The sequence below is a fragment of the Poecilia reticulata genome, chromosome 1 (assembly GCF_904066995.2).
Source record: "Poecilia reticulata chromosome 1, P_reticulata-male-v2, whole genome shotgun sequence".
NCBI classification, from domain to species: domain Eukaryota; kingdom Metazoa; phylum Chordata; class Actinopteri; order Cyprinodontiformes; family Poeciliidae; genus Poecilia; species Poecilia reticulata.
The window spans coordinates 24,254,368-24,277,649 of NC_088830.1; the positions used below are offsets into that span (position 1 = coordinate 24,254,368).

A 23,282-nucleotide genomic window follows, 5' to 3' on the forward strand; every position below is an offset into this window, starting at 1 on the left:
ATATTTTTTAAAGATTGCTATGTTATGTATAAAAAGCGGGGGAAAGCTAATTTTATCCACAAAAATCAAACTGCAGGAATGCATTTTGAATTACAAATAATGCTGAAAGAACACATCACTCAATCTCAACTTTGTAAGAGTCAGAACTGTATATATACTTAGGCAAAAATGCAACTTAAAAACAAGATTGTCAAGGGGCTGAGGAAGGGTATAGATTTTTAAGATAAATGAAGAAGGATATGACGCCATCCGCTGGTGAAAACGTAACACTGCTTCGGTTACAGTGAAATGACAAACACTTTCTGTCGTGATTACTTTACATAAAACTTCACCCATTGCAAACCCATTAAAGAAAGAGAGCTTCATGTCTTATATTTATATTTTTGACACTAAGTAGAACATTTTACTAATTACATTTGCTTATTTTAATCACTTGTGTTTTGTATTCATACTTGTTGTAGATGTTTCCTCTGGCAATTTATTTTACCACCCTGAGTTTACACAAAACTAAGCCATAATGTTGCATGGATTTAAAGTAGACTGAACGCGTCTATTTAAACTGAGGGGCGTTTCCACAGACGTGATAAATCTTTATTACGTCCGTGGGCGTCTCCTTTACTGACGTCAGTTTTACGTTTACGTGTGACCGCTGAGCAAAACGCTTCCTACTTCGGAGCGCCATTTTTGTTCTTGTCACGGGATAGCAGCATGCTCTTATCAAAGAGATAATAACATCAATTTCAGTGTTTTGTGACCTGCGATTCAGTATTTCCACAAAATGGGGCGAAAGAAGAAGAAGCAAATGAAGCCGTGGTGCTGGTATCCTTCTTTAAAGTGCGGAAAAAGGCTGCGGAAGGCGGGAAGGCCACAGGCTACATGTTAGCCTGACAAAGGGAGGCCTAAGATAGCTTCTGTTAGCACTGTCAGCTAATGTTAGCGGAGCAAATGGCTCAAAATTAGACAAAAGGTTGGATTTATTCTTTTAAATCGGTTTAATAATATTAGAAAACCAAGCTTTGAGTGTTTCTATCTCATAAAATTGTGTTTTTACTTAATCCTTCATTGCTAATTTTAAAACGAGCTGGCTATGGATTAACATCCCGTGTGTCTGAATCTTTATGTAATCTTGTTACCAAACAAGTACTGCTGTTTCGCTCTCAAGTAACGTCATCGGTTTGTCTGTGATTCTCAGTCGGTGGTTAATAAAACCCAGAAAACTCCTTAACTCTTGCTTTAAGGTACTGTAATCGAGACTTTGACGATGAGAAAATCCTCATTCAGCATCAAAAGGCAAAACATTTTAAATGCCACATTTGCCACAAGAAGCTATATACCGGTCCCGGCTTGGCTATTCACTGCATGCAGGTATGAGTCTCTCTAATCGCAGTTGACTTGATTTAGTCGAGCTGAATTGGGGGCGGGCGGAGAAAAACAGTCAAGTGAATGTTTGTACTTGCATGCCCTGCGGACTCACTTTGCATGTATTTCAGGTACACAAAGAGACGATTGACAGTGTACCGAACGCAATTCCAGGAAGAACAGACATCGAGTTGGAAATCTATGGCATGGAGGGAATTCCAGAGAAAGACATGCAGGAAAGAAGACGAACATTAGAACAGAAATCACAAGGTACTTTTACTGTTACAGATCAGAAGTGGAATTTGAAGAAATCGCTAGTTTGTTTTTCTTTAAGCTACTACACTTGCTTATAACAAGGAAATGTAAACAAGTGCAGCATTTTTCCTTCTTGACTGTATGTTTACAGTTTGAAATCAGACGTTTACATACGCCGGATTAAAAAAAAAAGGTGAAAAAGGTGCATGGGTCTTTTCTTCTCCCTGCCTGAACTTTTCACACTAAACCTCTTTTGTTTTAGGTTAGTTAAAATTATATATATATATATATATATTTTGACATGCTAAATGTCAAAATAATGAGAAGTATGAGAATTATTAATGTCTTCAAAATCAGAAGTTCACATAAAAAATGATTACTGACTCTTTAAACAATTAGTGAAAGTCAAGATGATGTCTTGGCTCTGATGAAAAAAATGTCTTTATTTTTCTTGATACAGATCTTTTTATTTTTTGTTTTCTGTAGTTTATATATTTGTTTATGTGTGCTCGGAGTGCTCAAAGCAAAGTCAAATACCTTGCTTGTGCACAAAAAGCTGATTCTGATTCCTACTTGCTGTAATGCCATCCTTACTGTCCTATGTGAAAACACTCGCATGGATTTCTTTATCAGAACTTTTCCTTTTGTGCTTTCAGAGAGTCAGAAGAAGAAGTCAAACAATCAGGACGACTCTGATGATGACGACGACGACGATGAGCCGGGACCGTCTGTCCAGCAGGTAGCTGCCGTCCAGCCCCAGGCCGGGTACATTGCACCAATGGCCCAACCTGGAATGCCCCCTGTGGCTGGCGGACCTGGAATGCCTCCTGCAGGATATCAAGGCAAGGCAGAAACAATATTCTCTGTTAATTTCAAGTTTGCATCTGTTAAATTTAACATGTTTTATGCTTTTGTCTTAAACCAGATGTTTAAAATCAAGTGTTGAGTGATTACATGTGTTGAATTATTTTTAAAATAAGTTCATTTTTTCTTTTAGGAATGCCTCCGATGATGCCAGGTGTTCCTCCCATGATGCACGGCATGCCTCCCGCCATGCCTGGAATGCCACCAGCGTAAGCAATAATTCTGTGCTTTTTTTTTTTTTTTTTTAGCTTTTTCTTTAACAGTTAGCTAAAGTAGTCTAGGCAACAATTTAGTTGGTATATAAAGTTGATCCATCTTGTTTACAGCATGATGCCAATGGGAGGGATGATGCCTCCCATGATGCCAGGGATGCCTGCAATTCCTCCAGGTCGGTTGTGGATCCGTTTTTATAAGTAATGATTTAGCTTAAAGTTAAAATCTAGACCAGGGATCTTCAGCCTTTACAGCATAAAGAGTCATTTCTGCTCATAGGCTGGCCAAATAAAACTTTAGAGCTGCAAATGTCTTAAGACCTTTTAAAAAAAGTAAACTTATAAGCTTAGATAAATATCTGCTCTCAGAAGTTTGTCATTTTCTGAAGAACGAACATTTGATCTCTTTTTGATTTAAAATAAAGATAAATATAACATTTTGCAAAAAGAGGATGGAACAGGAAAAAACATGTTTGAATAAAAGCTTTTTATAGATTCCATAATTTCCAAAAAGACAGACCTAAAAACATATTACTGGAACTTTTCAGTAATATGGAATTAAATTATTTTTATTATTTAATTCTTTATTTTCCTTTTTTTTCTTATTATGACCCCAATTCTCCCCAATTCTGTCTACAGACACAATAGAAATGTGTCTGTAGACACATTTCTATTCTCTGTAGAAATACAATTCAAGTATTGCCAGTAAAAATGTTCAGTTGTTATTAGATGTATATTTTAACGCATTAGTTAGTCCTTAATCAGTTTAGCCGAAGTTATTAAGATCCAAAGAGCCACTTGTGTCTCTGGATCCTCAGGTTGCAAACACCTGCTCTATACTGATGGTACCGGCAGCTTTGTGGTGTGTGAAGGTTGGAAACCTCTAAACTAGAATCATAAACAGGCCAAACCTTTTTTTTTCTGTAAGTTGTACTCCGTATTTATTTATTTTGTTGTTGTTGATGAAGTGATGTTTGTTGTTTAGGACTCCCCCCTCACATGGCTCCAAGGCCGGGGATGCCCCACATCGCTCCGACCCCTGCAGCCGGACCAATCCCCAGCCGACCCGCAGTACCAGTGGTGCAGCCTGCGGTCACTAAGCCCCTCTTCCCCAGCGCAGCGCAGGTTGGAGTCCTTCAACTTCTTACTGTTGGGGTTTTTTTTTTTTTTTTAAACACCTTTCTCTATTATCCCCCATTGCTCACCTTTCTAACACCTTTTGATTCATGTTTAGATCCCACCAAAGTTGTATTTGAATTCTGGTTAGCTTTTGTTGACCTGCTACGTGCCAATCCTGTGATTTCCTTCCCACCACGCTGCAGATGGGCTCTGGTGCTAACAGCAGCACTACAGGCGTTTCCTCTCCACCTGCAGACCATCAGTCTGCCTCCTCCCAGCCTCCCTTTTCTAACATGCCCCAAGTACGCTCACAGACTTTGACCAGGCCTGTGGCAGCTGCATGTTGCATAATCACGTTGCCTGCTGCGTGTCGAACTAGGCTGTTTGCTAACAGCATTTTGCTTGTAAGGCTACTTTTAACACAAGCTGTGAGCTTTATCGCTGCATGTGCTTTAAATTAACATGGAAATGGCATAAATAGACACTTGACAAGTTATAACTTTAACAGCATGGGTTATTAAAATAAGCATTATTGTGCTTTTAAGTAAGTTTTTATGTCAGTATAAGATGCAGAACTGTCACTCTTAAAACATTCTGGACTTTTTTTTATATTAATATGTTTACAGTAGAGATGTGGCGATCAGGTTTTTTCCTGCCGATACAGATTCCGATCACCCATGAGGGCCGATCACCGATACTAATCACATAATTATCATTTATTTAATCATAAACCCTACCCGTTACATTATGTGGAAAAAGGAACCATGAATTCACATTAATTTAGACAAAAATTTGTTTTTAATAACTTTTTCCAAGAAAAAAACTAAACAAAACAGGCATTGTGCAAATTGTACTGCTATCAGTAATACTATCTTCAACAGACTGAAAACATATGGAGGCTCTGAAGAGGCTAAATAATGCAAAGAGCCAAAATAAAACCTCTCAACATTGCCAAAAAAATTCACGTATAAAACTTAATATTCAAAGGCAAATACAGGATCCATTACAATAAACAATCCTGAGTTACTGAATGAAAACTTCCTGATAGCATGGCGGCTAGCTGATTACTGCTAGTTCTGAGTGGCTGTTTCTGACTGAGCGGAGTAATTATGCAGAACAAAGAGGAGATCGATTATTTTTTAGAGATTATCTGTCTCATGTTAGGACAGCGAAAGTTTTAATACGTATGTAAAATGTAATTTTTGTTAAGTTATAGATGCTGCAGAAGTTCGGTGTGAGAGTCACTACCAGGTGGAGCAGAAGCGGCGCTCCGTCTGTGAAATATTACTACCTGTAGCGTAGCAGCGGTTCAACAGCGAGAGCAGAACCAGCGTCTTACATCGCAGCTCGAAGACTTAAATAATTTTGCGGGTTATTTGTTTAGCTTTCTGACCGTCATGCTAATCCGGGTGAGTGTTTGTAGCTGTGCGCTGCTTTACCTGCTATCTGATCCTCCATATGTCTTTTTTACTGCAGTGAGCCTCGATGTAGCCAAACTCCGTCAAGTATGGCATTGTTTTTATGCCATATTAACTTTGTTGTGTTGATGCATTTTGACGTGCTTCAATTTTCCACCGCAACACGCAAACTTCCCCATTCACTCAGTGCGTTATAGTTCCACATCGCTTAGGATTTGTTGCTGCGCGTTTGCGCAGAGTGAAGGAAAGAGGAGACCAGCTGCACAGGCAGGCTGCGAAATGAGATGCAGGTGATCGGTTTGTGTGATCGGCAACAAGAGACCGTGATTGGCAGTCACCGATCATACACTTTTTCACGGAAATCGGCCGATTATGATCGGTGGCCGATCGATCGGCACACCTCTGTAGTTTACAGTTGATGTAAATTTAGAACTACTATAAATGCAGTAAGTAGTGCAGTAGGTTGACTTATTAGTTATTTTAGAGCTGGTCGATACGTCTTAAAAACGGATTTCTGATTTAAAAAAAAATTTTCGTTTAGTTTTTTTGCATGCTTTTGTATAAAAGAAATTAGAAATGACTGAAAACATTTTCAAAAGGGGCATTTATTGCAGTCCCTTCTGTGAGCTGTGTGGAGTATTAACGCCAGGCTATGATAATTTCTGAAGAGTCTTAAAATGACAAGAAAAGACATTTTAGCAAGAAAAAAGTTTTATTTTTTTCTTAATTTTAATGTTGGAGTTTTCATAAAATGACTACATCTTTCTAAGCTTGCTACTTTATTCTAATAAGATTAAGACTTTATTATATTATTTCAACTGTAATCTTGTAGCATTATGACTTTATTTTTGTTTTAAAAAATGCACTTAAATCTCTCTGAAGTACAGAAAACTAAGGAGTTCATTGGTGCAAAAAAAATCCTGTTTTATTTATTTATTTTTCCTAAAGTTAAATCTTCAAAAGCCAAAAATGTGTCCAAATTGATTTATCGCCCAGCCCCAAGTTATCCAAAGGCTGGCGCTGAATCCAGAAAAAACAAAAAACATCCTGTTCGTCTTTTAACATATCGAGTCATTTTGCATGGTAGACTGGTCAAGAAATCAGGATTTTTAAAACAATTTCCCAGTAAAATGATTTGTGTTGTCTTGTTTACAGGCCCAGCAGAACCCTTCAGTCGCTGCAGCGTCAAACGCACTCAGCACTGCCGCCTCCTCTGAGCCTCCCAAAGCAACTTTCCCCGCCTACACCCAGCCCTCTGTCTCCTCTTCCACTTCTTCTTCTTCTAATCCCTCTAGCAGCACTGTGGCTAAACCCCCGGCCACAGTGACCAGTAAGCCTGCCACCCTCACCACCACGAGTGCAACTAGTAAGTTGATCCACCCTGATGAGGATATCTCACTGGTAAGTCGCTTCAGCTTTCCGTTTTGCTCTTTTTCACAGTAAGTAATGACTGGTTTATATAGTATGCTTAGTGATGCCGACTAGTAGCTACGTTTGATCGAGATGAAAACCTCAATCAATTTGAATGCATACCGACAGCATGTTGTTCAGTTCTTTTTTAAATGTAAAAGCGGGCCTTTAGGTTGTGTGGTAGAACTGAGTAGTTTTCTTTTTGTGGTTATGTTGAAGGATGATTCTGAACTTGAATATCCTCAGTGTGAATTCAGGGCTCGCCAACATTGGTACCCAATTCCTCAACCTTTGTGTGAGTGTCTCTTTGAGCTGAAAGAGGCGTGCTGCGGTTCCTGCAGTCTGAATGTCTGTGTTGTGTGTTTTTCTCTGTAACCAGGAGGAGATGAAGGCTCAGTTGCCACGTTACCAGCGTCTCATACCCAGGGCTGGCCAGGCCCACGCTGCTGCTGCCCCTCAGGTGGCAGCTGGCATAATGCCCCCTCAGCAGGGTTTGCCACCACAGCAGCCTGGCATGAGGCATCCCATGCATGGTAATTCAGAAACGAGCTTTTATAAATGTTACATTATCTTTTAGAAGTAAGCCCCCACATTTTTTTTTTATAAATGGCAAGAATCATTGTGTTGCAGTAGAGTTAGGCAATGCATGTGCTTTATTGTTTGGTCTAAAAAAAATTTTTTTAAGATTTACTTTTTGGAAAGTCAGATAATTTTTTTTAAACCGGTGCGTAGTTCAGAGTTATTTCAACACAACAAACATGTCTTACCACTTGTAGTTATTTCAGATCCACTCCATTACAAAATACAAAGGTCAGGCTAAGATTTCTTTTTCCCTTATGATTATAGGAATAGTCATGTGTGTAGAATAAAGCTGTAATATTAGGAGAAAGGAGTAATAATTTTATGAAACCTACAAGAAAAATAAATTAAAATAAGAATGTTGAGCATCTTGTGAAGTTATGCGTTGGTATCGGTTTTGTAAATAAGGAACTACTTGTCATTTTTTTCTGGTACAATTGCACCTTTAATCTGCTGATATTATAACTAGGGGTGGGATTTGATAATTTATCACGATAGATTTCTTAGTGTAGGAATTCTGATTTATCGTTTTACAGTTACCGCACTATTACCACAACATAATGTGATAAAACCGTTTAAGTCCATATTGCCCACCCTGTAATTATGACTACATTCTCATAATTAACATTTTCATAACCTGGCCTTAATGCTCATCTGTACAAATCACAGAAGGGATGATTGAAATAAACACTTTTTGAAAATAATTTCTGTCATTTGTAGTTGCATTTTAGAAGAAGTGGAAAAAAACAAGTCTTAATGTATGAAAAAAAGATATTTTATTTTTAAACTGAAGCTGGACTGAAGGACTGAAGCTGTTGCTCTCCGTTGCAGGTCAGTACGGTGCTCCTCCTCAGGGCATGCCTGGCTACATGCCTGGAGGGATGCCTCCATATGGGCAAGGTCCTCCTATGGTCCCCCCTTACCAAGGAGGCCCTCCCATGGGTATGAGGCCACCAGTCATGTCTCCAGCCGGACGCTACTGAAGAAGCAAAGCACCCACCACATTAGGTTTGAGGTTAACACCTTTCTCTCATCCTTGTGCTTTTTCAAACCTAGCTGCCAAGAGCAGTAAGCCTACAGTGGTGGCGAAGACAAACATGGTCTGTTTAAACAAACAAACAAACAAACAAAAAAAAACAAACGCATGGACATTTTATTGTAATATGTTTATTAGAAAACAGCTGAACACCATGAATATCTAACAGCTTTTTTTGGTGTTACTTGATCACATGTGAGGATATTTTTTCCCATAGGTTTCACTCAGGTTCATAAAGGTGAAGTGTGTAAAAATGATTCGTATTTCTTTTGAAGCTGCTGGAGTTACATGAACATACCAACCCCTTACAAAAAGGCAAGTTTCTTTTGAGAACATTCGATTTTTATTTCTTCAGTAAATTAGCTGAGGCCCTCACAGCATGCACAGGTGCTGTTGGACATTCGTCCCCAACCGTGGTTGGTGAGGGTCTCATTGATTTAAGATGATTCCTACAAAGTAATGTTAAAAATTCATGACTCATCAGTCTCTAGCTTTATTCTTTTTTTCAGGTTTGTTTTATTATTATTATTATTATTATTTCATGGTCAAATGCCTACTTGTATGCATCCTTTGTAATGTTTTATCAATCTGTTGTAATAAAATCCATCTTGAAATCTAATGCTGGTTTGTCCTGACGTACGTGGAGGTGAGTCACCAAGGTTTGTACTGGTGTTGTATTTCTGCACATCTAATGGCTCTGCTGAATGGTGAGGATTTTATCCAAACAACAAAGTTTTCCTTTTTTTTTTTTATTTTTTTTTTTAGCGTTTTATGTCTGTTTTTTAATTTGGTTGTTTTCACGTCATCCACCTGCCATTGTTTTAAATAGGATGTTTACATACAGCATTGTCCAAAAGTGATTTTTTTTTTTTCCTTCCGTGTTTTGTGAATTTTTCTGCATTTTGTCACATTACGACATACGTCATTGAATTTAATAAGATGGACCAACACAAAGTAGCAGATAATAGTAAAGTGGAAAGAAAGTTATACATGATTTTTTAGCTTTTTTTAAAAAAAATAATTCTTTGGAAATGTCTTTTACATTTGGAGACTAACATTTTTGCCTTTTGTTGGAAATCTAGCTAAATCAAACTGGATGAAGAGGATCTGAACTTTTTTTTTTTTTAAGTTTCGCCACAGATTCTTAATTAGATTTATGTCTGGATTTTGGATTATTTAAACATGGGTGCTATGCGTTGCTGCATAACACTAAGAAGATCCTGGGTTTGAATCTTGTCCAAGGTTCTTGTTGCATGGAGTTTACACCTTATCCCATGGATTTCTGGGTTCTGATAAGGCACTGTGTTTAACACATGACTATTCAGGTAACTGACTACTCTAAATTGCCCGTAGAGTCAAGTTAGAGTGTGTGTGTGTGTGTGTGACACTTCTTTGCACCTTTTTGCGCATGGATCAAAAAATAACCTTTTTTTTTTTTTTTTTACCCCATGTGATCACAGCACTTCATGTTTGCTGTGCAATCTCCCCAAAGCTTTCTTTTGACCATGCCTTTCATCTTGCTTCTTTGAGAAAAGTCCGTTTCCCGGAGTGAACAACTATTCATTCTCTTGAGAGATGATTCCCACCAGAGCTTTGAATCGCTGCAGCTCCTCCAGAGTTACCCTGGGCCTCTTGGCTGCTTCTCTGATTGATGATTTTCCGCTTGCCCAACCTGTCAGCTACTGAGGAAAGCATCTCGGATGATGGATTGCGCAGAGATCTGACAGATGTTGAAAGCTTGGGATGTTTCATAAACGGTCCGTTTTCTCAGTTGATGTTGAGTTAACGTTCGTTAACAAACCTGAGGCTTTCAGTGAATATCTGGATTTTTACTGGGATTGAATTACGCAAAAGTGTAATCCAGTTACACTTTAGATTAACTATTGAAAGTGATTGGTTGTACTAATACAATAGCATCTACAATAACTGGAGAATTTTGGATTTATGAGTTACAACATTTAATTTCCCTTTGGGATCAAAAGTATTTTTAAAATTTGAATTAAACTATATTTCGATTATCACTAAAGATAATTGAGAAAGACCATAGACCCTATCCCCTTTTCTCTATAAATATGTGCTACTTTGTGTTGGTTTATTGCACAAGGGCTCAGATCTGGTCCTCCAGTTCTACCTTCCTTGAACTTTTAGCTGCCTTTCTCCTCCAATGCACCTGACTGTGTTGGAGATTTGATTTGATTCAGCTGTTTAGAAGCAGTGATTCATCTGGAAGTAGGCCTTGAGGATTGGACTTGGGCCCTTATTACCTAATATTTCAGTTAAAATACACTAAAATATGTGGTAATGTGGAAAAGTTCTAGTGTGAATACTTTTGGAAGGCTTTGTAAAACAGTATGATTTAATGCACCCAGATCATTTGGACATGGAGCCCACCAAGGAGGCTGGGTAATTTGGTTCCAAATAAACACCTGATCTAATGGAAAGTAGTTTAATTTTATTCTACTAACTGATTTTGCATACCAGCACTCAAGCATGCATGATTGCTCCAATGGTAGCAATACAAAACACACCCAACAATACAGTCGGTCTGAGTTAAAGACCAATATAAAAACGTGGCATAGATTTTTGGAATAAATTTTTAAAAAAACATGCTGTTTTTATGTTGTTTGCATTTTCATTAGTTCTGTGGTCCTTCATATATTCAGTAGATGTCTTATTTGGATATCGTCAGCAAAAGTCACTTTGACAGAAGGTAAATTTCACAAGATTATCTCGGCACATGGCGTTGATAACCCAGAGACCACAATAAATGCCACCACATATCTATAGAAGCGTCTTCCGGACTGATCTTTGCCACAGCGCCCGTCTTTATTGTTGGGCGGTTTTGTGTCTCAGCGTCTTTCAGTGTCTCAAAGTCGCCCGCTGTGTGCCGTTTGATCCTGTGTTAACATTATTCTACAGAAAACAGCGGAGAACAACTAAGGCAACGGGAACACCAGTTTGAGTAATTCAATACTTTGAGGCATTTTAGTGTTGCGCACATGTTCCTCTGGCCAGATCACTTACTGCTTTGTATTTGTTTTTGTCTAGCCCATCCATATGAGCTTTTCAGCCTTAAAACCCAGTCAGCTGGCATGACCGGTCAGTTAAATCCTGTAAGTACCTGATGTTGATTATAGTGTGAGACTTTCCCATACAGCTAGACGCAAGGCTCTGTTTCATCGAAGTGATTTGTGATTAATATAAAGAAGTCCACATTTTTATTTGATGTATTAAAATCATGAAGAATGACCCGGAAGTACACGCTTGGCCTCTGCTCTGATGACAACTGGCACGGTAAGTAGGAAGAAAAGCTGGGTACTTATTGAAACAACAAATCGGCTTCCCTTAAATTCTCAAGTGGTGTCATAAGTTAATGGTTATGTGGCTTTATTGAATGCTCTAGTTAATTAAGTCATGCAAATTCCACAATCTCTTGCTGCAACAGGATAAATGTCAAGACAAGTTGCCAAATGTTTTCTTGCATCAAACTAACATTTAGAAATCCTCCCTCAATCCTCTGAGAACTGTACATTACTGCAGTGAACACATGGGTTTCCAAAGAGGCTTTGTCTTCAGGTTAAAGCCTAAAATAAAATGGGATTTCTCCATTTTGGAGTCTCTTATTTGAGCCTCCAGGTTTTTTAATTAAATGTCCTTTTTCTGGATTGCGAGACGATGGCTTTATTGAAGGATAAGTTTGACATATAGTGGACAAAATAATTTTTTTAGTATTTAGATTAATCAGTTTTTTATTTTAAGAAAATTGACTTTCAGTACAACCAGTACTACTGACAGAAATGAGAAGTAAATGCATCAACGCCATGCCAAGACACCACTAGATGAAGATAAGTTGTTTTATCAATATATTTGAGGGCGTTGAGGTCAGAAGTATAGCATTTTTCATTTAGTTTCTTCAATGCTCATCTGGGTTTTTTTGTTTTTTCTTTTTTGTAAATATACACTGCTCAAAAAAATAAAGGGAACACTTAAGTGTTCCCTTTATTTTATTTTATTTTTTTGAGCAGTGTATATTCCCTACATGTATAAACTATCTTGTCTGTTCAAATAGAATTTCATTCTGTCCTGTATAGACCAGTTGTCTTTTTGGAACTACTGTGGTGTTTAAATGAAATGTGACGTAACTGTGTAGTATTATGATGCTCAATAAATGAAAATATTTGCATTGCTCTCCTGCCATTTGTCATTCTTAATTTACAGGAATGCAGCTGAGAGCGAAAATCCACTGGGATTCCCGTCACAGCTGCATGCTTGGGTTTTATACAAACTAGAGCACCACCTAGCGGCCAGCGGAGATTTTACAGTGTTGAAAGAAATTTGCTGCTCGACACCAAAAGGGCTTCATTACGTAAATACTGAGGCATAGAAGGAGGACAACTCTTAAAATACAAAACAAATCTAAAAGCATGCTAATCAAATAAGGTGTGCTGAAGCAGGGAGACGTATAAAACAATTCAGGGGAGTATGGATTGATTAGAAAAAAAACTGGATTGTACTAATTGTTTTTTTTTACTACCCATGAATGGACATAAACGTGTGCATTCATAGGTAGTGTTAAATATAAAATGCTTGATATATTTTAAGGAGAAAAGGATCATCGTTGCTCCACGTTTTTCTTTGTGGAAAAATGAACCTCACTGATTCACTGACCTTACAAATGGCTCTGTAGCCGTTTCCAGGAAGATGGAGGTCTGTGACTTCTTTCTCACCTGTTGTGAAATTTTAGATCAGGGCATGTTTCATTTCTCAGATCTTTTAGGCCATTTCAGACAACTTCTGCTTAAGTAACTCTTTTATTCTAGTGGCCTGGCAGTAATACTACCTGGGTGTTGTCACAGTTAATTCAAAATTTTAAAAGTAGGCGATTTATTTGGTTCAGAATGTTAGACGACTCTTTATTAACAGCAAATGTGAATAAAATTGTGAATTTGGTTGTAGCCTTGGTGAACTGAATTTAGTCAGTTCTTGAGAGTGAACTTGCACAACGCAGAACCTGAAATGAGTCACGTTTTCAATACCAGAATTTGAGCTTTGTCCTCATTCTTAAAGGGGAAATGCTCTACTAAACCTTTACTGTGAAACTGTTACATTGCATGAAAACTTTCAAACTGCCTCTGGGGTTTGTTAACTTTTTGAAATCGTCCATTTATCTATGCCTAACAACCCTGGATCACCAGTGACCTGAAGGAATTGCTAAACAAGGGAGACACTGAAATATTGAGTACTATATGAAAACAGCTTCAATACAAAATTAGAGGAGAAGGATCCATTGCTATAGAAGACATCCTGCCTGGTTTTGGGACCAAAGAAAACTCATCCGTCTGTCATTAACAACAATAGACCTTTTGCCCTATAACATCCCAGATCCTCGAGAGACTCCTGTTGGCCCACCTGAGTCAGTAAATACGCACCTTTCAGGACCTCCTGCTGTTTTCTTAGCACCCTGGAGTTGGACATGTCACCATAGATTCACATCAAGAAACCCACCAACATCTGGACAAAGCAGGCAACCCCATGAGGATCTTGTTCTTTGAGTTCTCCTCTGCATTCAACAAAAATTCAGCTTGATTTATTAAGTCAGAGACTCCCGAAGACACAGGTGGAGGCCTGAACAATCAATATCCTGCTGACAAAATGACCAAAATCTGCGAGACTGAAGGGTTGTGTGGCTAAACTGGCTTTCACCACAGGGGGGCTGTACTCTTTACTATTACTGTTCACTCTGTACACCTCAGACTTTCAGTATAAGACAAGAACCCTGTCATCAACAGAAATTACTCAGAAGACTCTTCAGTCATCAGATGTGTCAGAAATAAACAAACAAGCAAAAAAAAAAAAACTCCCTACAGAGATGATGGAAACGATCACCTTGACGTCAATAGAAACAAAATGAAGGAAATGATTGTAGATTTCAGGAGAAAACAACAAAAGTGCTAGTTCTTCTCGGTGCTCACCTAACAGACTTGGGCTGATGATGCAACAGTGAAGCCAACAAGAAAGGGACAGAGAAGAACGTACTTCTACATATTTGTATGTTTGTGCGAGTGTAAAAGTCTTCATGTTTGGATAGATATGGAGCGAATGCACGATGACGCAACTTATCACTCAGAAGCACAGCTGAAAACATCCTGTTCACAGATGGATAGTCAGCATTGCTTCCTCTGGAATATTCAAATAATTAACACAATGGTTTTTGAAGAAGTGAAGCAATTGATGCGAATTTTGAAGAATCGTGCGCAAATTTATGGGAAGATAAGTGAAATCGCTTTAAAAACCAAAAAGGCCCGATAATGTCTGATATCCCTCAACATTTTTCTTTCCAATTTCTGACAGTCACTGGATGAAAAGACAGATTCTTGTTAAGATATCTCTTTTGACAGAAGCTATATTGTGTGTGTTAGTGTGTGTTTCCTCTTGCACAGGCCTTGAGGTTAGAAGGTGGAGCTACATTGGGTTCTTCTTGGTTTCACTTACGGTTACCCAAACCTTTGCCATATCAGTCTGAATCGTCGGCATGTAGCCTGTGTTGTCATGGTTTGCATCATTGTCTATCTTCAGCATCGGTTTTAGTGTCGGTGGCATTGAAAATGACTGGGATCCGGTACCTCGCTTGTCTGTGGACTGTGGTAATCACTCTTGCTGGTTTTGGTAAGTTTGGTTCTGCTTTTCAAGTTCCAGGTGTACTCATTCAAGCAACTTTCTTTTTAACGTGAAAAAACCATAATGTCAGTGGATTGAATGTGGACGTGGTGGGAAATGAGGAAAAAAACTCACTGAGGGGTTAATTTTTCTTTCTGACTTTTAAAAGTGATTCAAAATTCTTTTGATGTGAAATAACAAAATGTAAGTGCATTTTTGGTGACTCTTATAATACGCCAACAAAACACAAACCTTACTTGTAAATGAAAAAGCGTCATCCAATGTTTTTAAATTAATCGCTAAATCGCTAAACCTTCAAATTAATCGCTAAACCTGTATATTAAATACACATTATTTTATATAGAAATTTATATAGAAATTTATTACATTTGGCAAGTGTGTGGACGTTATAGGGGGGGGCTAGAAAAAACGCATATGTATACGCTGGAGGGAAAACAAACAGGCATTTCAGATGTTGGGTTTAGCGTCGCGGGTTCGATCCCCGGCTTTTCCCAAACAGACAACACATTTGCTTTATTACTGCCTCTGGGCGCTTTGAGGGCTCACTGACCCAGAAAAACACACAGCTGAACAGAGAATACAGTGAAAGCACGACCAGCTTTAACATATTGGTTTTATCTAGTATCTAGCTTTTCGTGTCTTAAATGTGCTTCTAGGTTGTAGAAGACCCGCCACGCCAAAGATGAGACATATTGTGATAAAAGTTATCACATTAACCCTCTTAAGACAAATAACTCATTTTCACATCTGGAAAAAAAAAAAACTGTCAGCGTTACTTTTTTTGTAGGAGGTTTTAACCAAATGTTTAAAAGTCATGGAAGACTACTTTTGATTCAAGACTGCAGTTCTTTTTTGTAGTAAAGCATTTTTCTTCCCTCCCCCCCCCTTTTAAACCAGAAGTTAAACAAATACTTTGTATCAAACAGAGGGTAAGAATTTAAATTGTGGCGCTTTATGTGATTTCTCAAGTTTTTTGCGGCGATGTTTCGTTCGTGGAGCGGCTGGAGGGAGAGTCGGCGGTCGTCCGCTGCGACATGAAGCCGATGGGTCAGCCGCCCTACGGCCTCTACCTGAGGCGCAGCTGGCTCCGTCCCGTAGACGTCTTCTTCAAGTACACCAAGAGCGACGCCTCCGTCAACGAGTCCTTCAAAGGCCGAGTGAGCGTCAGCGGAGACCCGAGCGATTTCTCCGTCAATGTGACCATCTCCCAGCTCGGGGCCGCCGACACAGACCGCTACACCTGCGAGTTCATGGTGGAGAGAATTGGCGCAGAGGATGAAAAGATCCAGGGCAACACCGAAGTCTTCCTCCAAGTCAGCCCTCGTGAGTCTCTTTTTTTTTCTTCTTCTTCTTTCTTTCTCTCTCTCGTTTCTCCGCACACGACTTGGGAGACAGGAAGTAGTGAGGAAGTGAAACTTCCAGAGAGACCACTCGGCTTTCCTCTTCTCACAGATGGACAGTCGTAAGGGTGTGCAGAGGCCTTTGAAGGGACAAGGAGGAAGAAAACTATTCTGATCCATGAAATCTAAAACAGTCAAACGCTAAGTTAAGCAGGATAAAATAGTTAACTTTATATATTTTACCAAGAGATTTTTCCAAACAAAAACAGCAAAACCCAAGAGATTGATTTTTTTTTTTGTTTTATCATAAACGATTACAAACGTATCCGACCCTCTCCAATATGATGACCTGACTTAAACTGCTGAACTTTTGCTGTTGCTACTGCAAGAGGTACATTTCTCCTCAGTCATTTTTATTTGAGTAAGAGAAGAAAACACTTTGAATATATTCTGAGTTGAATATATTCAAAACGATCCTTGACCACCAGTGTGCAAAAAATGTCTTTGGCACACAGAGGATCAGGTTTTAAGAGGTTGGTGACTGTTTAAAGTATGGATGAAATTAAAACAAAACTCTTCGTTTTATATAAATCTAAACAAACTAACAATATTCAGGGACATATGATGAGAGCTTTCATTTCTTTAAATTTCATTTATTCATATCGGTGACCATACAAGCTCTGAAAGTCACTGATGAGTATTATTAAGACATAAGAAAGGACAGTGTTCTCTTCCTCTGCAGAAACGCTGAACCTTTTGAATGTTACTTAATTCTGTCTCTTATAATTTTAGGATTATCTCATGTAAAAATGATTTTAAAAAAAAAAAACCTAATAAAGATCTAGTAATCAACAGCAAACTATCTGATCCTTAACATATCAGGAAGCTAGAAATATTCTCCATTATTCTTCAGTTGTACCAGCAGCAAGGTGAAATGTTAATGGAAGTGCGTAGATTCACACAAAGGTAATCAGACTTAACGAAACTATGCAAAGATGTAGGGGGATTTAAAAAAATGTACCATATATGACCTCTCACTTTACTCAAGTTCTGCTCTACTGGCCTCAAGCCAATATTCTTTCCTGCTTAAAATGTCTCAATCTGGTGGTTTCAGTTTCTGACTGACGCATATCGTTAGCTAATCACTTAACTTGTGTAATTAGAGCCAAAGTCATCTTAAAAGTGGACTTGTTTTGGTCTAAGTATCAAAGTGTCTATATTAGTGTATAGAAACTGCTCACTGGAGAGCGGTGTTCAAACTGGGACCGTTTTCAGTTTTCGCTGGTCGAATGCGGCGTTGTTTTAAACCTGGACACACGCAGAACGTCTGCATGTGGAGCTGAAGGGCTAAACTCTAACCTCCACCACCGCAGTGGCCCATAGCGGCTGAGTTAGAGGACTCCACGTTTTCACCAACGTCTGCTAATTGGAAACATTAAAGTTTCTCATTCAGTTCCTGTGACGAATAGGTTAAAGTTCACATTGAGCTACACGTTTAGCATTCACCCAGCCCCAACGTGTCCATGTTCATTAAGAGAACCGAAATCTCCATTGGGTTCTTTACTGTCCAACTATTTTCTGAAAATGTTAACGTCTCATGTTCACCTTTGACTGACGTTTCCCGAAAATGTAATGAACCGTGTTTTTTTGTGTGCTCTCCTGTCTAAAATGTGTCACTATAAATCACTCTGACAGACATTAGACTCCGTATGATCGTCTTCTTTAAGTGATCACGTCCACGATGTCGCAGCCATTTTTAATTCCCTTTTCTCCCCGGAGATGCTCCGAGCTCCGTGGACCTGGACCTGATCCAGACCTGCACCGGAGGTTCCGCTGTGCTTCCCTGTTTCACCCCAAATAGCGAAGGCTCGGCTGTGGAAGGCGTGGTTCTGAACAGGCAAAGGGGCCGAGCCCCCGTGGAGGTGGCCTACCACTCCCAACGGCGCCACACCTCCCTGCTCCCCGCTGAGGGAGTCCGGCTGTCGTCTGCGCCCGGTCCGGGCGGCATCACCTTCAACGTGACGCTGCTGGGGCTCCAGCCCGAGGACAGCGCCCTCTACAGCTGCCAGCTGCTGCTGCGCGGCCGGCCCGACAGCAGCACCAGTCTTAGGGGTCAAGTGTTCTTTATTTCCGTGCAAGGTGGGTGACATCACAGGCTGAGCTGTGACCGAATGTGTGCAGGCTCCGTTCTCAACGTGTCAGGACGCTTCCGGCTTCAACTAGCACACCTCTTCATTTGACCAAATGCTCTCCCAGTGCATCCACTGCCTCACCTCAGCTCCTTCCACTTGTTTTATTTGAAAATATGTGAAATCAAGAACACAAATTGGAAACAAACACATCGTACATCAGCTTCGAGCTGTCTCATGATTAAGGAAACGCCCCTGCAAAATGAATTATCACCAAAAAAAAACATGAATTAACATGTATATATGCATTTTTTATTTTTATTTCCAGGAATGTGACAGAAACCCTACAGCAACTAAATTTGTTTTATTGTCTTTGCTCTCTTTATGCTTCCAATTTGTTCTCGACAAGGAATTCCTAACACTATTTCTGGTGTTGGGATTTTGGCTGTGGAAACGTTGAAATTTTGAATTTGGGGAAAACTGTGGTTCAATCGTCTCCATCTGGACGTTTGCACATCAAAAGTAAAGAACTAATTTTGCTCAGTGAGCCCAGTTTATCAGCATGGTGCATGTGGAAACACAGCAGGGCCGCATGATTCATTACCGCTTATAACGTTTCTAAGTTTTCAACAAGCTAATAACAGGAAAACTTGAAGTCTTTTCTGTTGAAACCACTTGTTTGAAGTTTCTAACCAAGAAGATCATCTTGGCAACTGGTTGTCAATTGTTTTTCTGTTTTCTTATGAAGCTGATCATTTAGTCCCATGACTAAAAAAAAAAAAAAAAAAAGAACAAGTGTAAAGGATTTTTGTCAACAACATCTTTTAAGCTAATAAGACTATTTGTGACCTTTCATGTGTAAAACCTGCATATTAATCTAAAAACCCCCCCGGACTTATTCTAAAAAAAAAAAAACCCTGAAGTAACGACTTTTCAAACCACAATGTCTGTCTCATGAAAACATTTGACCATGACTACAAATATCTGAAAAATAATGTCTCATTTGCTCAACAGGAAATATGCCCAAAAAGAGACTGCAGCCGAGTTAACAGTTTATCTGAGATTTTCATGAGTTATTTAATGCAAATCACTAAACACAGGGGTGGCTGTAAGTATAGGTAAATTGAATCGTGTCAGAATAATAATAATATTTAATAAGAACAATCAATATAAAATGTACATTTTTTTTGCATTAAAATAATGAAATGGAATAGCTGAAATGAATTTTCAGACAGTATCAGTTCTTCAGATTCATTAGATCTATTTTCCTTATTAGTTTAGAAACCATTCACTTTCTTCACATCAGGTTCCATAAATAACAACATTCGACTGAAGATTTTTTACATTTTTTGCTATTTAAAAACCTAAAAACCAGAAATAAAATTGTGGTTCATTGAAATATTTTATTGAGCAGGTGTTTAGCAAAATTATATAAATAGTCTTGTTTAAAAAATTTTTTTTTTATCAGGTTGTGTAACATTTGTGGCTCTAAACCAGTTTAATTTACCTGGACTGAGGGGGAAAGAAATGTCTATTTGCAGATTATAGATATTCTACGTACCGTTTTAATGCAACTTCAACCTCGTGGTTCTAAAAGGCTGAAAAGTGCAGAAGCTCAGGGGCTGTGAATACTTTTACAAGGCGCTGTCAATGTTTTCAGTGTTGCTTCTTTTTTGGGGGACAAAAAAAATAAATGTACGGAAATCTTCCGTTCCATTTTCACTCAATCGGCTGACAGGTATTAGAATCCGGCTGTAGAAAAACATTCATAAAGTCGTTCCTCTTGTGTTTTTTTTTTTTTCTTTTTCCTTTTTATCTCCTACCAACAGGTGAGCGTCTCTTGATCACATGCGGGTTTCTAGGAACGGTTATTGCTCTTAATCTTTTCATCTTTATTAATACTCCTGCTCTCAACAATGGCTGCTGTCGCCTCTTATCAAATATGAAAATACATTCAAACTGCAGCCCGAGTAGGAAGGAAATCTGTGGTTTCTGCTTCTCGGCCGTCATAGATGGGCTGTTATTGCGCTCCTTTTGTTATCGTGTGTTGTTTATCTCAAACCATCACTTCTATTTATCGTCATTCTCTGTGTGTGTGTGTGTGTGTGTGTGTCTCTGCAGGCGATAGGTGCGGCTGCTCCAGCTACCCCGCGCTGCTCTTCGCCTTGTCAGGAGCCGTGGGCGTCCTCTTCCTCCTCCTGCTCCTCGTTGGATGTGTGGCGGTGTGTAAAGTGAGTGGTCTCGTAGGTTTTGTTCTGCTTCTTTTGACACCGCGCTCAAACGGGGTGGGGTCGGGGGGCCCGACAATCAGCACCTGCAAGCCGAGAGCGTGCCAGAGGAGTTCCTCTCCAGCTCGCCACAAAAACCGCAGCGGTTTCATAAGTTTGGCTGCAAGTTGTCAGCATGTTTTTCTTCAAGTTTAGCACCAACAGAAATGTAACTGCAGTCATTAGTTTCGACATATTAGTTGATTCTTAGGGTTACTGAAAAAAAAAAGAAAAAAAAATCTGTTTCCCAACTTTTGCTTGTGGGATTTAAGGGAGTTTCGGGGCCAACATCAACAAGACGCCGTCTGGTCTGAGAATGACAAACTTTGATTTTGACACAGGAAATCGAGATTTCGTATTTACAGCGTTTTCTCAGCTCACTGATTTAAAAAAAAAAATTTTTTTCCTGTCTTGTCTCGATGGTGTTCAGGGTAAAACCCGCCAGGGTGCCAGGTCACACTCTCAGGCGCCCATCTACGAGGAGATGATCGGGGTGCAGACTCCCAGCCGAAAACTGCCCGCTCACCGTCTGCAGGAAGTCGAATCCTCCGAGTACAAAAACTGCCCGTTGAAGAGGGCCAGCCCTGGGAACCATTATGAGAGCCCGAGTGGGGCTCTCTTTCCCAGGAGGGATTCTGAGAAATGACATGTCAGATCAGAATAGGATGACCCAAAACTTTATGAAATTTCCAGAACTCTTTCACATCTGTCTATAGACTATCAGAAGATTCTTTTTTTTTGTGGCCTTTCAAACAAGAAGAAAAAAAAAAAAATCACATTCCCCTCGCAGACTTCTTCTGATTTTGCCGCATTTGAATGTTTCAGAGCATCAAATAAATAAGAGAAGTTGAGTAACTACAAAATGCAAATGAATTGGCCCGTTTTTCTTAAATGTTGAATTCGGTCTTATTGACCACATATTTTTGGAAGGTTTCACATGCCGCTGACCTCATTACGGCTACACATTTAGAATCAAGAAATCATCTAAAGAGCACCTGTCCAACAACAGGAAGGAGGCCTAATGATCTCAAAAAGCAAACGCAACAGTCGCGAAGAAATGTTCAAAACAGATGAGGAGCAAAGTGAAAAGGTCACAAAGTCGTTTCTAAGGCGTTGGAGAAATGTCCACAAATGAGTGAAACAACAGCAGCCAGCCTACATAAATGACTCCAGGGCGTCATGGCAACTGACCCAGGAGGTGAAAAAGAGCGTAGAACAACATCTCGGTAAATCTGGTAAAATATTCTGTGGAGACGACGTAGAACGTTTTTCTTGTAACATTTGGAATAAAACTAATGCACTATTTCAGGAAATAAACCCAAAAAACGTCACTCACTCACTCAGGGTGCTGTGGTGGCGCGGTGGTGAAGCACAACCCACATATGGAGACCTTGGTCCTCAACGCAGACGTCAGGTTCGAGTCGCTACCCACCTTCCTGTCTAACCACTGCTAAATAAAGGCTGTTTTTAAAAAACAAACAAAAAAAACATCACACCCTCCAACAAGCATGGTGTGAGTCTGGAGATGATTTCTTCTTTAGGAGCTGGATGACCCAGTGCAGTTGATGCAAAAATAAATTCAGCTTCTGATCTTATCACAGAACAGCAACTCCTTTAGCTGATCCTGTTTGGGTCAAGCAGCAAGAGGCCAGTCCTGCACTGAATGTCTAAAAATACCCCAAAACTTGAAAGGTTTTGGACTGGCCTAGTCAAAGTCTACTCTTGAATCTAATTGGGATGACAGGGAATGAGCCACAACAGGATGTTTCTGTGGCCGAATTATAATGTCGCTCCTAAGAACAGCTGGCAGAGAGATGTAAAGAGACTCGTCTGTTATTGTAAATATTTCATGGTTGCAAGTCAAGTTTTATATTTAACTACTTTTTCCCACTTAATATTGAATGAAATTACTGTTGGACAATTTTATATATATATATATATATATATATATATATATATATTTTTTTTTATCTAGTCAGTTTATCCTTTGATGATGTGAAACATTTACAGGTAACAAAAATCTGGAAGGGGGCAAATATTTTTTTATTGGACTGTATATATATATAAAACAACTCAATGTCATTCCTTCATAATGTTGTTTTTTCTTGTATTTCATTAAAAGTGTTGAAACAAAAAGCTCGATAAAGTTCAAACTTGTGGGATTTCATTTTCATTTGTTGTCACACCTCCACACCTAGAAACGTTTGATGACCTGAGGGGGGGAAAGCTGCTGTCCACCCAGACCAGGCTGCAGGGCCAGTTTAGTTCAGCTCAGTTACGCACAACTCCTGTAAAACTGCAATAATGTTGGAACTGCAAGTTTATTACCAGTAAAAAAAAATCTTATCCAAACAGAAAATGTTAGGCACAACACAAAGTATTTAAAACAAATATGACCACATCACATACGGAGTGACTTTAACTCAAAAGTTGACTGGTGCTAGAAAATCTCTGAATCTGCTTAATTATTTCTTAAAAGTAGTTATATATATATGACAATGATTTTAAAGAAAGAGTGACCCAAATCCTGTTATTGCTGAAAATTGACAAAAATCTTTTATACCTTTTCTTTGTAGATCCAAAACTCAAGGCTTTGGCATGTCGGCCTTATTAAAA

At 39.1% G+C, this 23,282-nt stretch overlaps 2 protein-coding genes across 3 annotated transcripts; both read left to right on the forward strand.

Moving 5' to 3' along the window:
* The first annotated feature begins 640 nt into the window (after nucleotides 1-640).
* znf207b (zinc finger protein 207, b) lies at nucleotides 641-8,871 on the forward strand. Of its 2 annotated transcripts, XM_008414871.3 has the most exons (11): nucleotides 641-819; nucleotides 1,239-1,365; nucleotides 1,491-1,629; nucleotides 2,271-2,456; nucleotides 2,612-2,687; nucleotides 2,805-2,866; nucleotides 3,676-3,815; nucleotides 4,013-4,111; nucleotides 6,383-6,628; nucleotides 7,017-7,170; nucleotides 8,048-8,871. In XM_008414871.3, exons 1-11 carry the CDS (start codon nucleotides 779-781, stop codon nucleotides 8,197-8,199), a joined length of 1,422 nt encoding a protein of 473 aa, XP_008413093.1. In that variant the 5' UTR covers nucleotides 641-778; the 3' UTR covers nucleotides 8,200-8,871. The 2 variants fall into 2 exon arrangements, with proteins under 2 accessions (XP_008413093.1, XP_008413101.1); XM_008414879.3 differs by lacking the exon at nucleotides 4,013-4,111 and having other exon boundaries at nucleotides 642-819.
* Nucleotides 8,872-8,984: 113 nt separating this feature from the next.
* Nucleotides 8,985-23,250, forward strand: cd7al (cd7 antigen-like). Its single transcript, XM_008414859.3, has 5 exons — nucleotides 8,985-14,918; nucleotides 15,900-16,253; nucleotides 18,050-18,409; nucleotides 20,521-20,630; nucleotides 21,097-23,250. Exons 1-5 carry the CDS (start codon nucleotides 14,858-14,860, stop codon nucleotides 21,310-21,312), a joined length of 1,101 nt encoding a protein of 366 aa, XP_008413081.2. The 5' UTR covers nucleotides 8,985-14,857; the 3' UTR covers nucleotides 21,313-23,250.
* Nucleotides 23,251-23,282: the final 32 nt, after the last annotated feature.

Bases quoted from the DNA above. Each gene is read 5' to 3' on its own strand.
- znf207b (XM_008414871.3), top strand. From the start codon at position 779: ATGGGGCGAAAGAAGAAGAAGCAAATGAAGCCGTGGTGCTG. The intron at 1,366-1,490 runs GTATGAGTCTCT...CATGTATTTCAG, and splicing joins TGGCTATTCACTGCATGCAG to GTACACAAAGAGACGATTGA. The intron at 3,816-4,012 runs GTTGGAGTCCTT...ACCACGCTGCAG, and splicing joins TCTTCCCCAGCGCAGCGCAG to ATGGGCTCTGGTGCTAACAG.
- cd7al (XM_008414859.3), top strand. From the start codon at position 14,858: ATGACTGGGATCCGGTACCTCGCTTGTCTGTGGACTGTGGTAATCACT. The intron at 16,254-18,049 runs GTGAGTCTCTTT...TTCTCCCCGGAG, and splicing joins CTTCCTCCAAGTCAGCCCTC to ATGCTCCGAGCTCCGTGGAC. The intron at 18,410-20,520 runs GTGGGTGACATC...GTGTCTCTGCAG, and splicing joins GTTCTTTATTTCCGTGCAAG to GCGATAGGTGCGGCTGCTCC.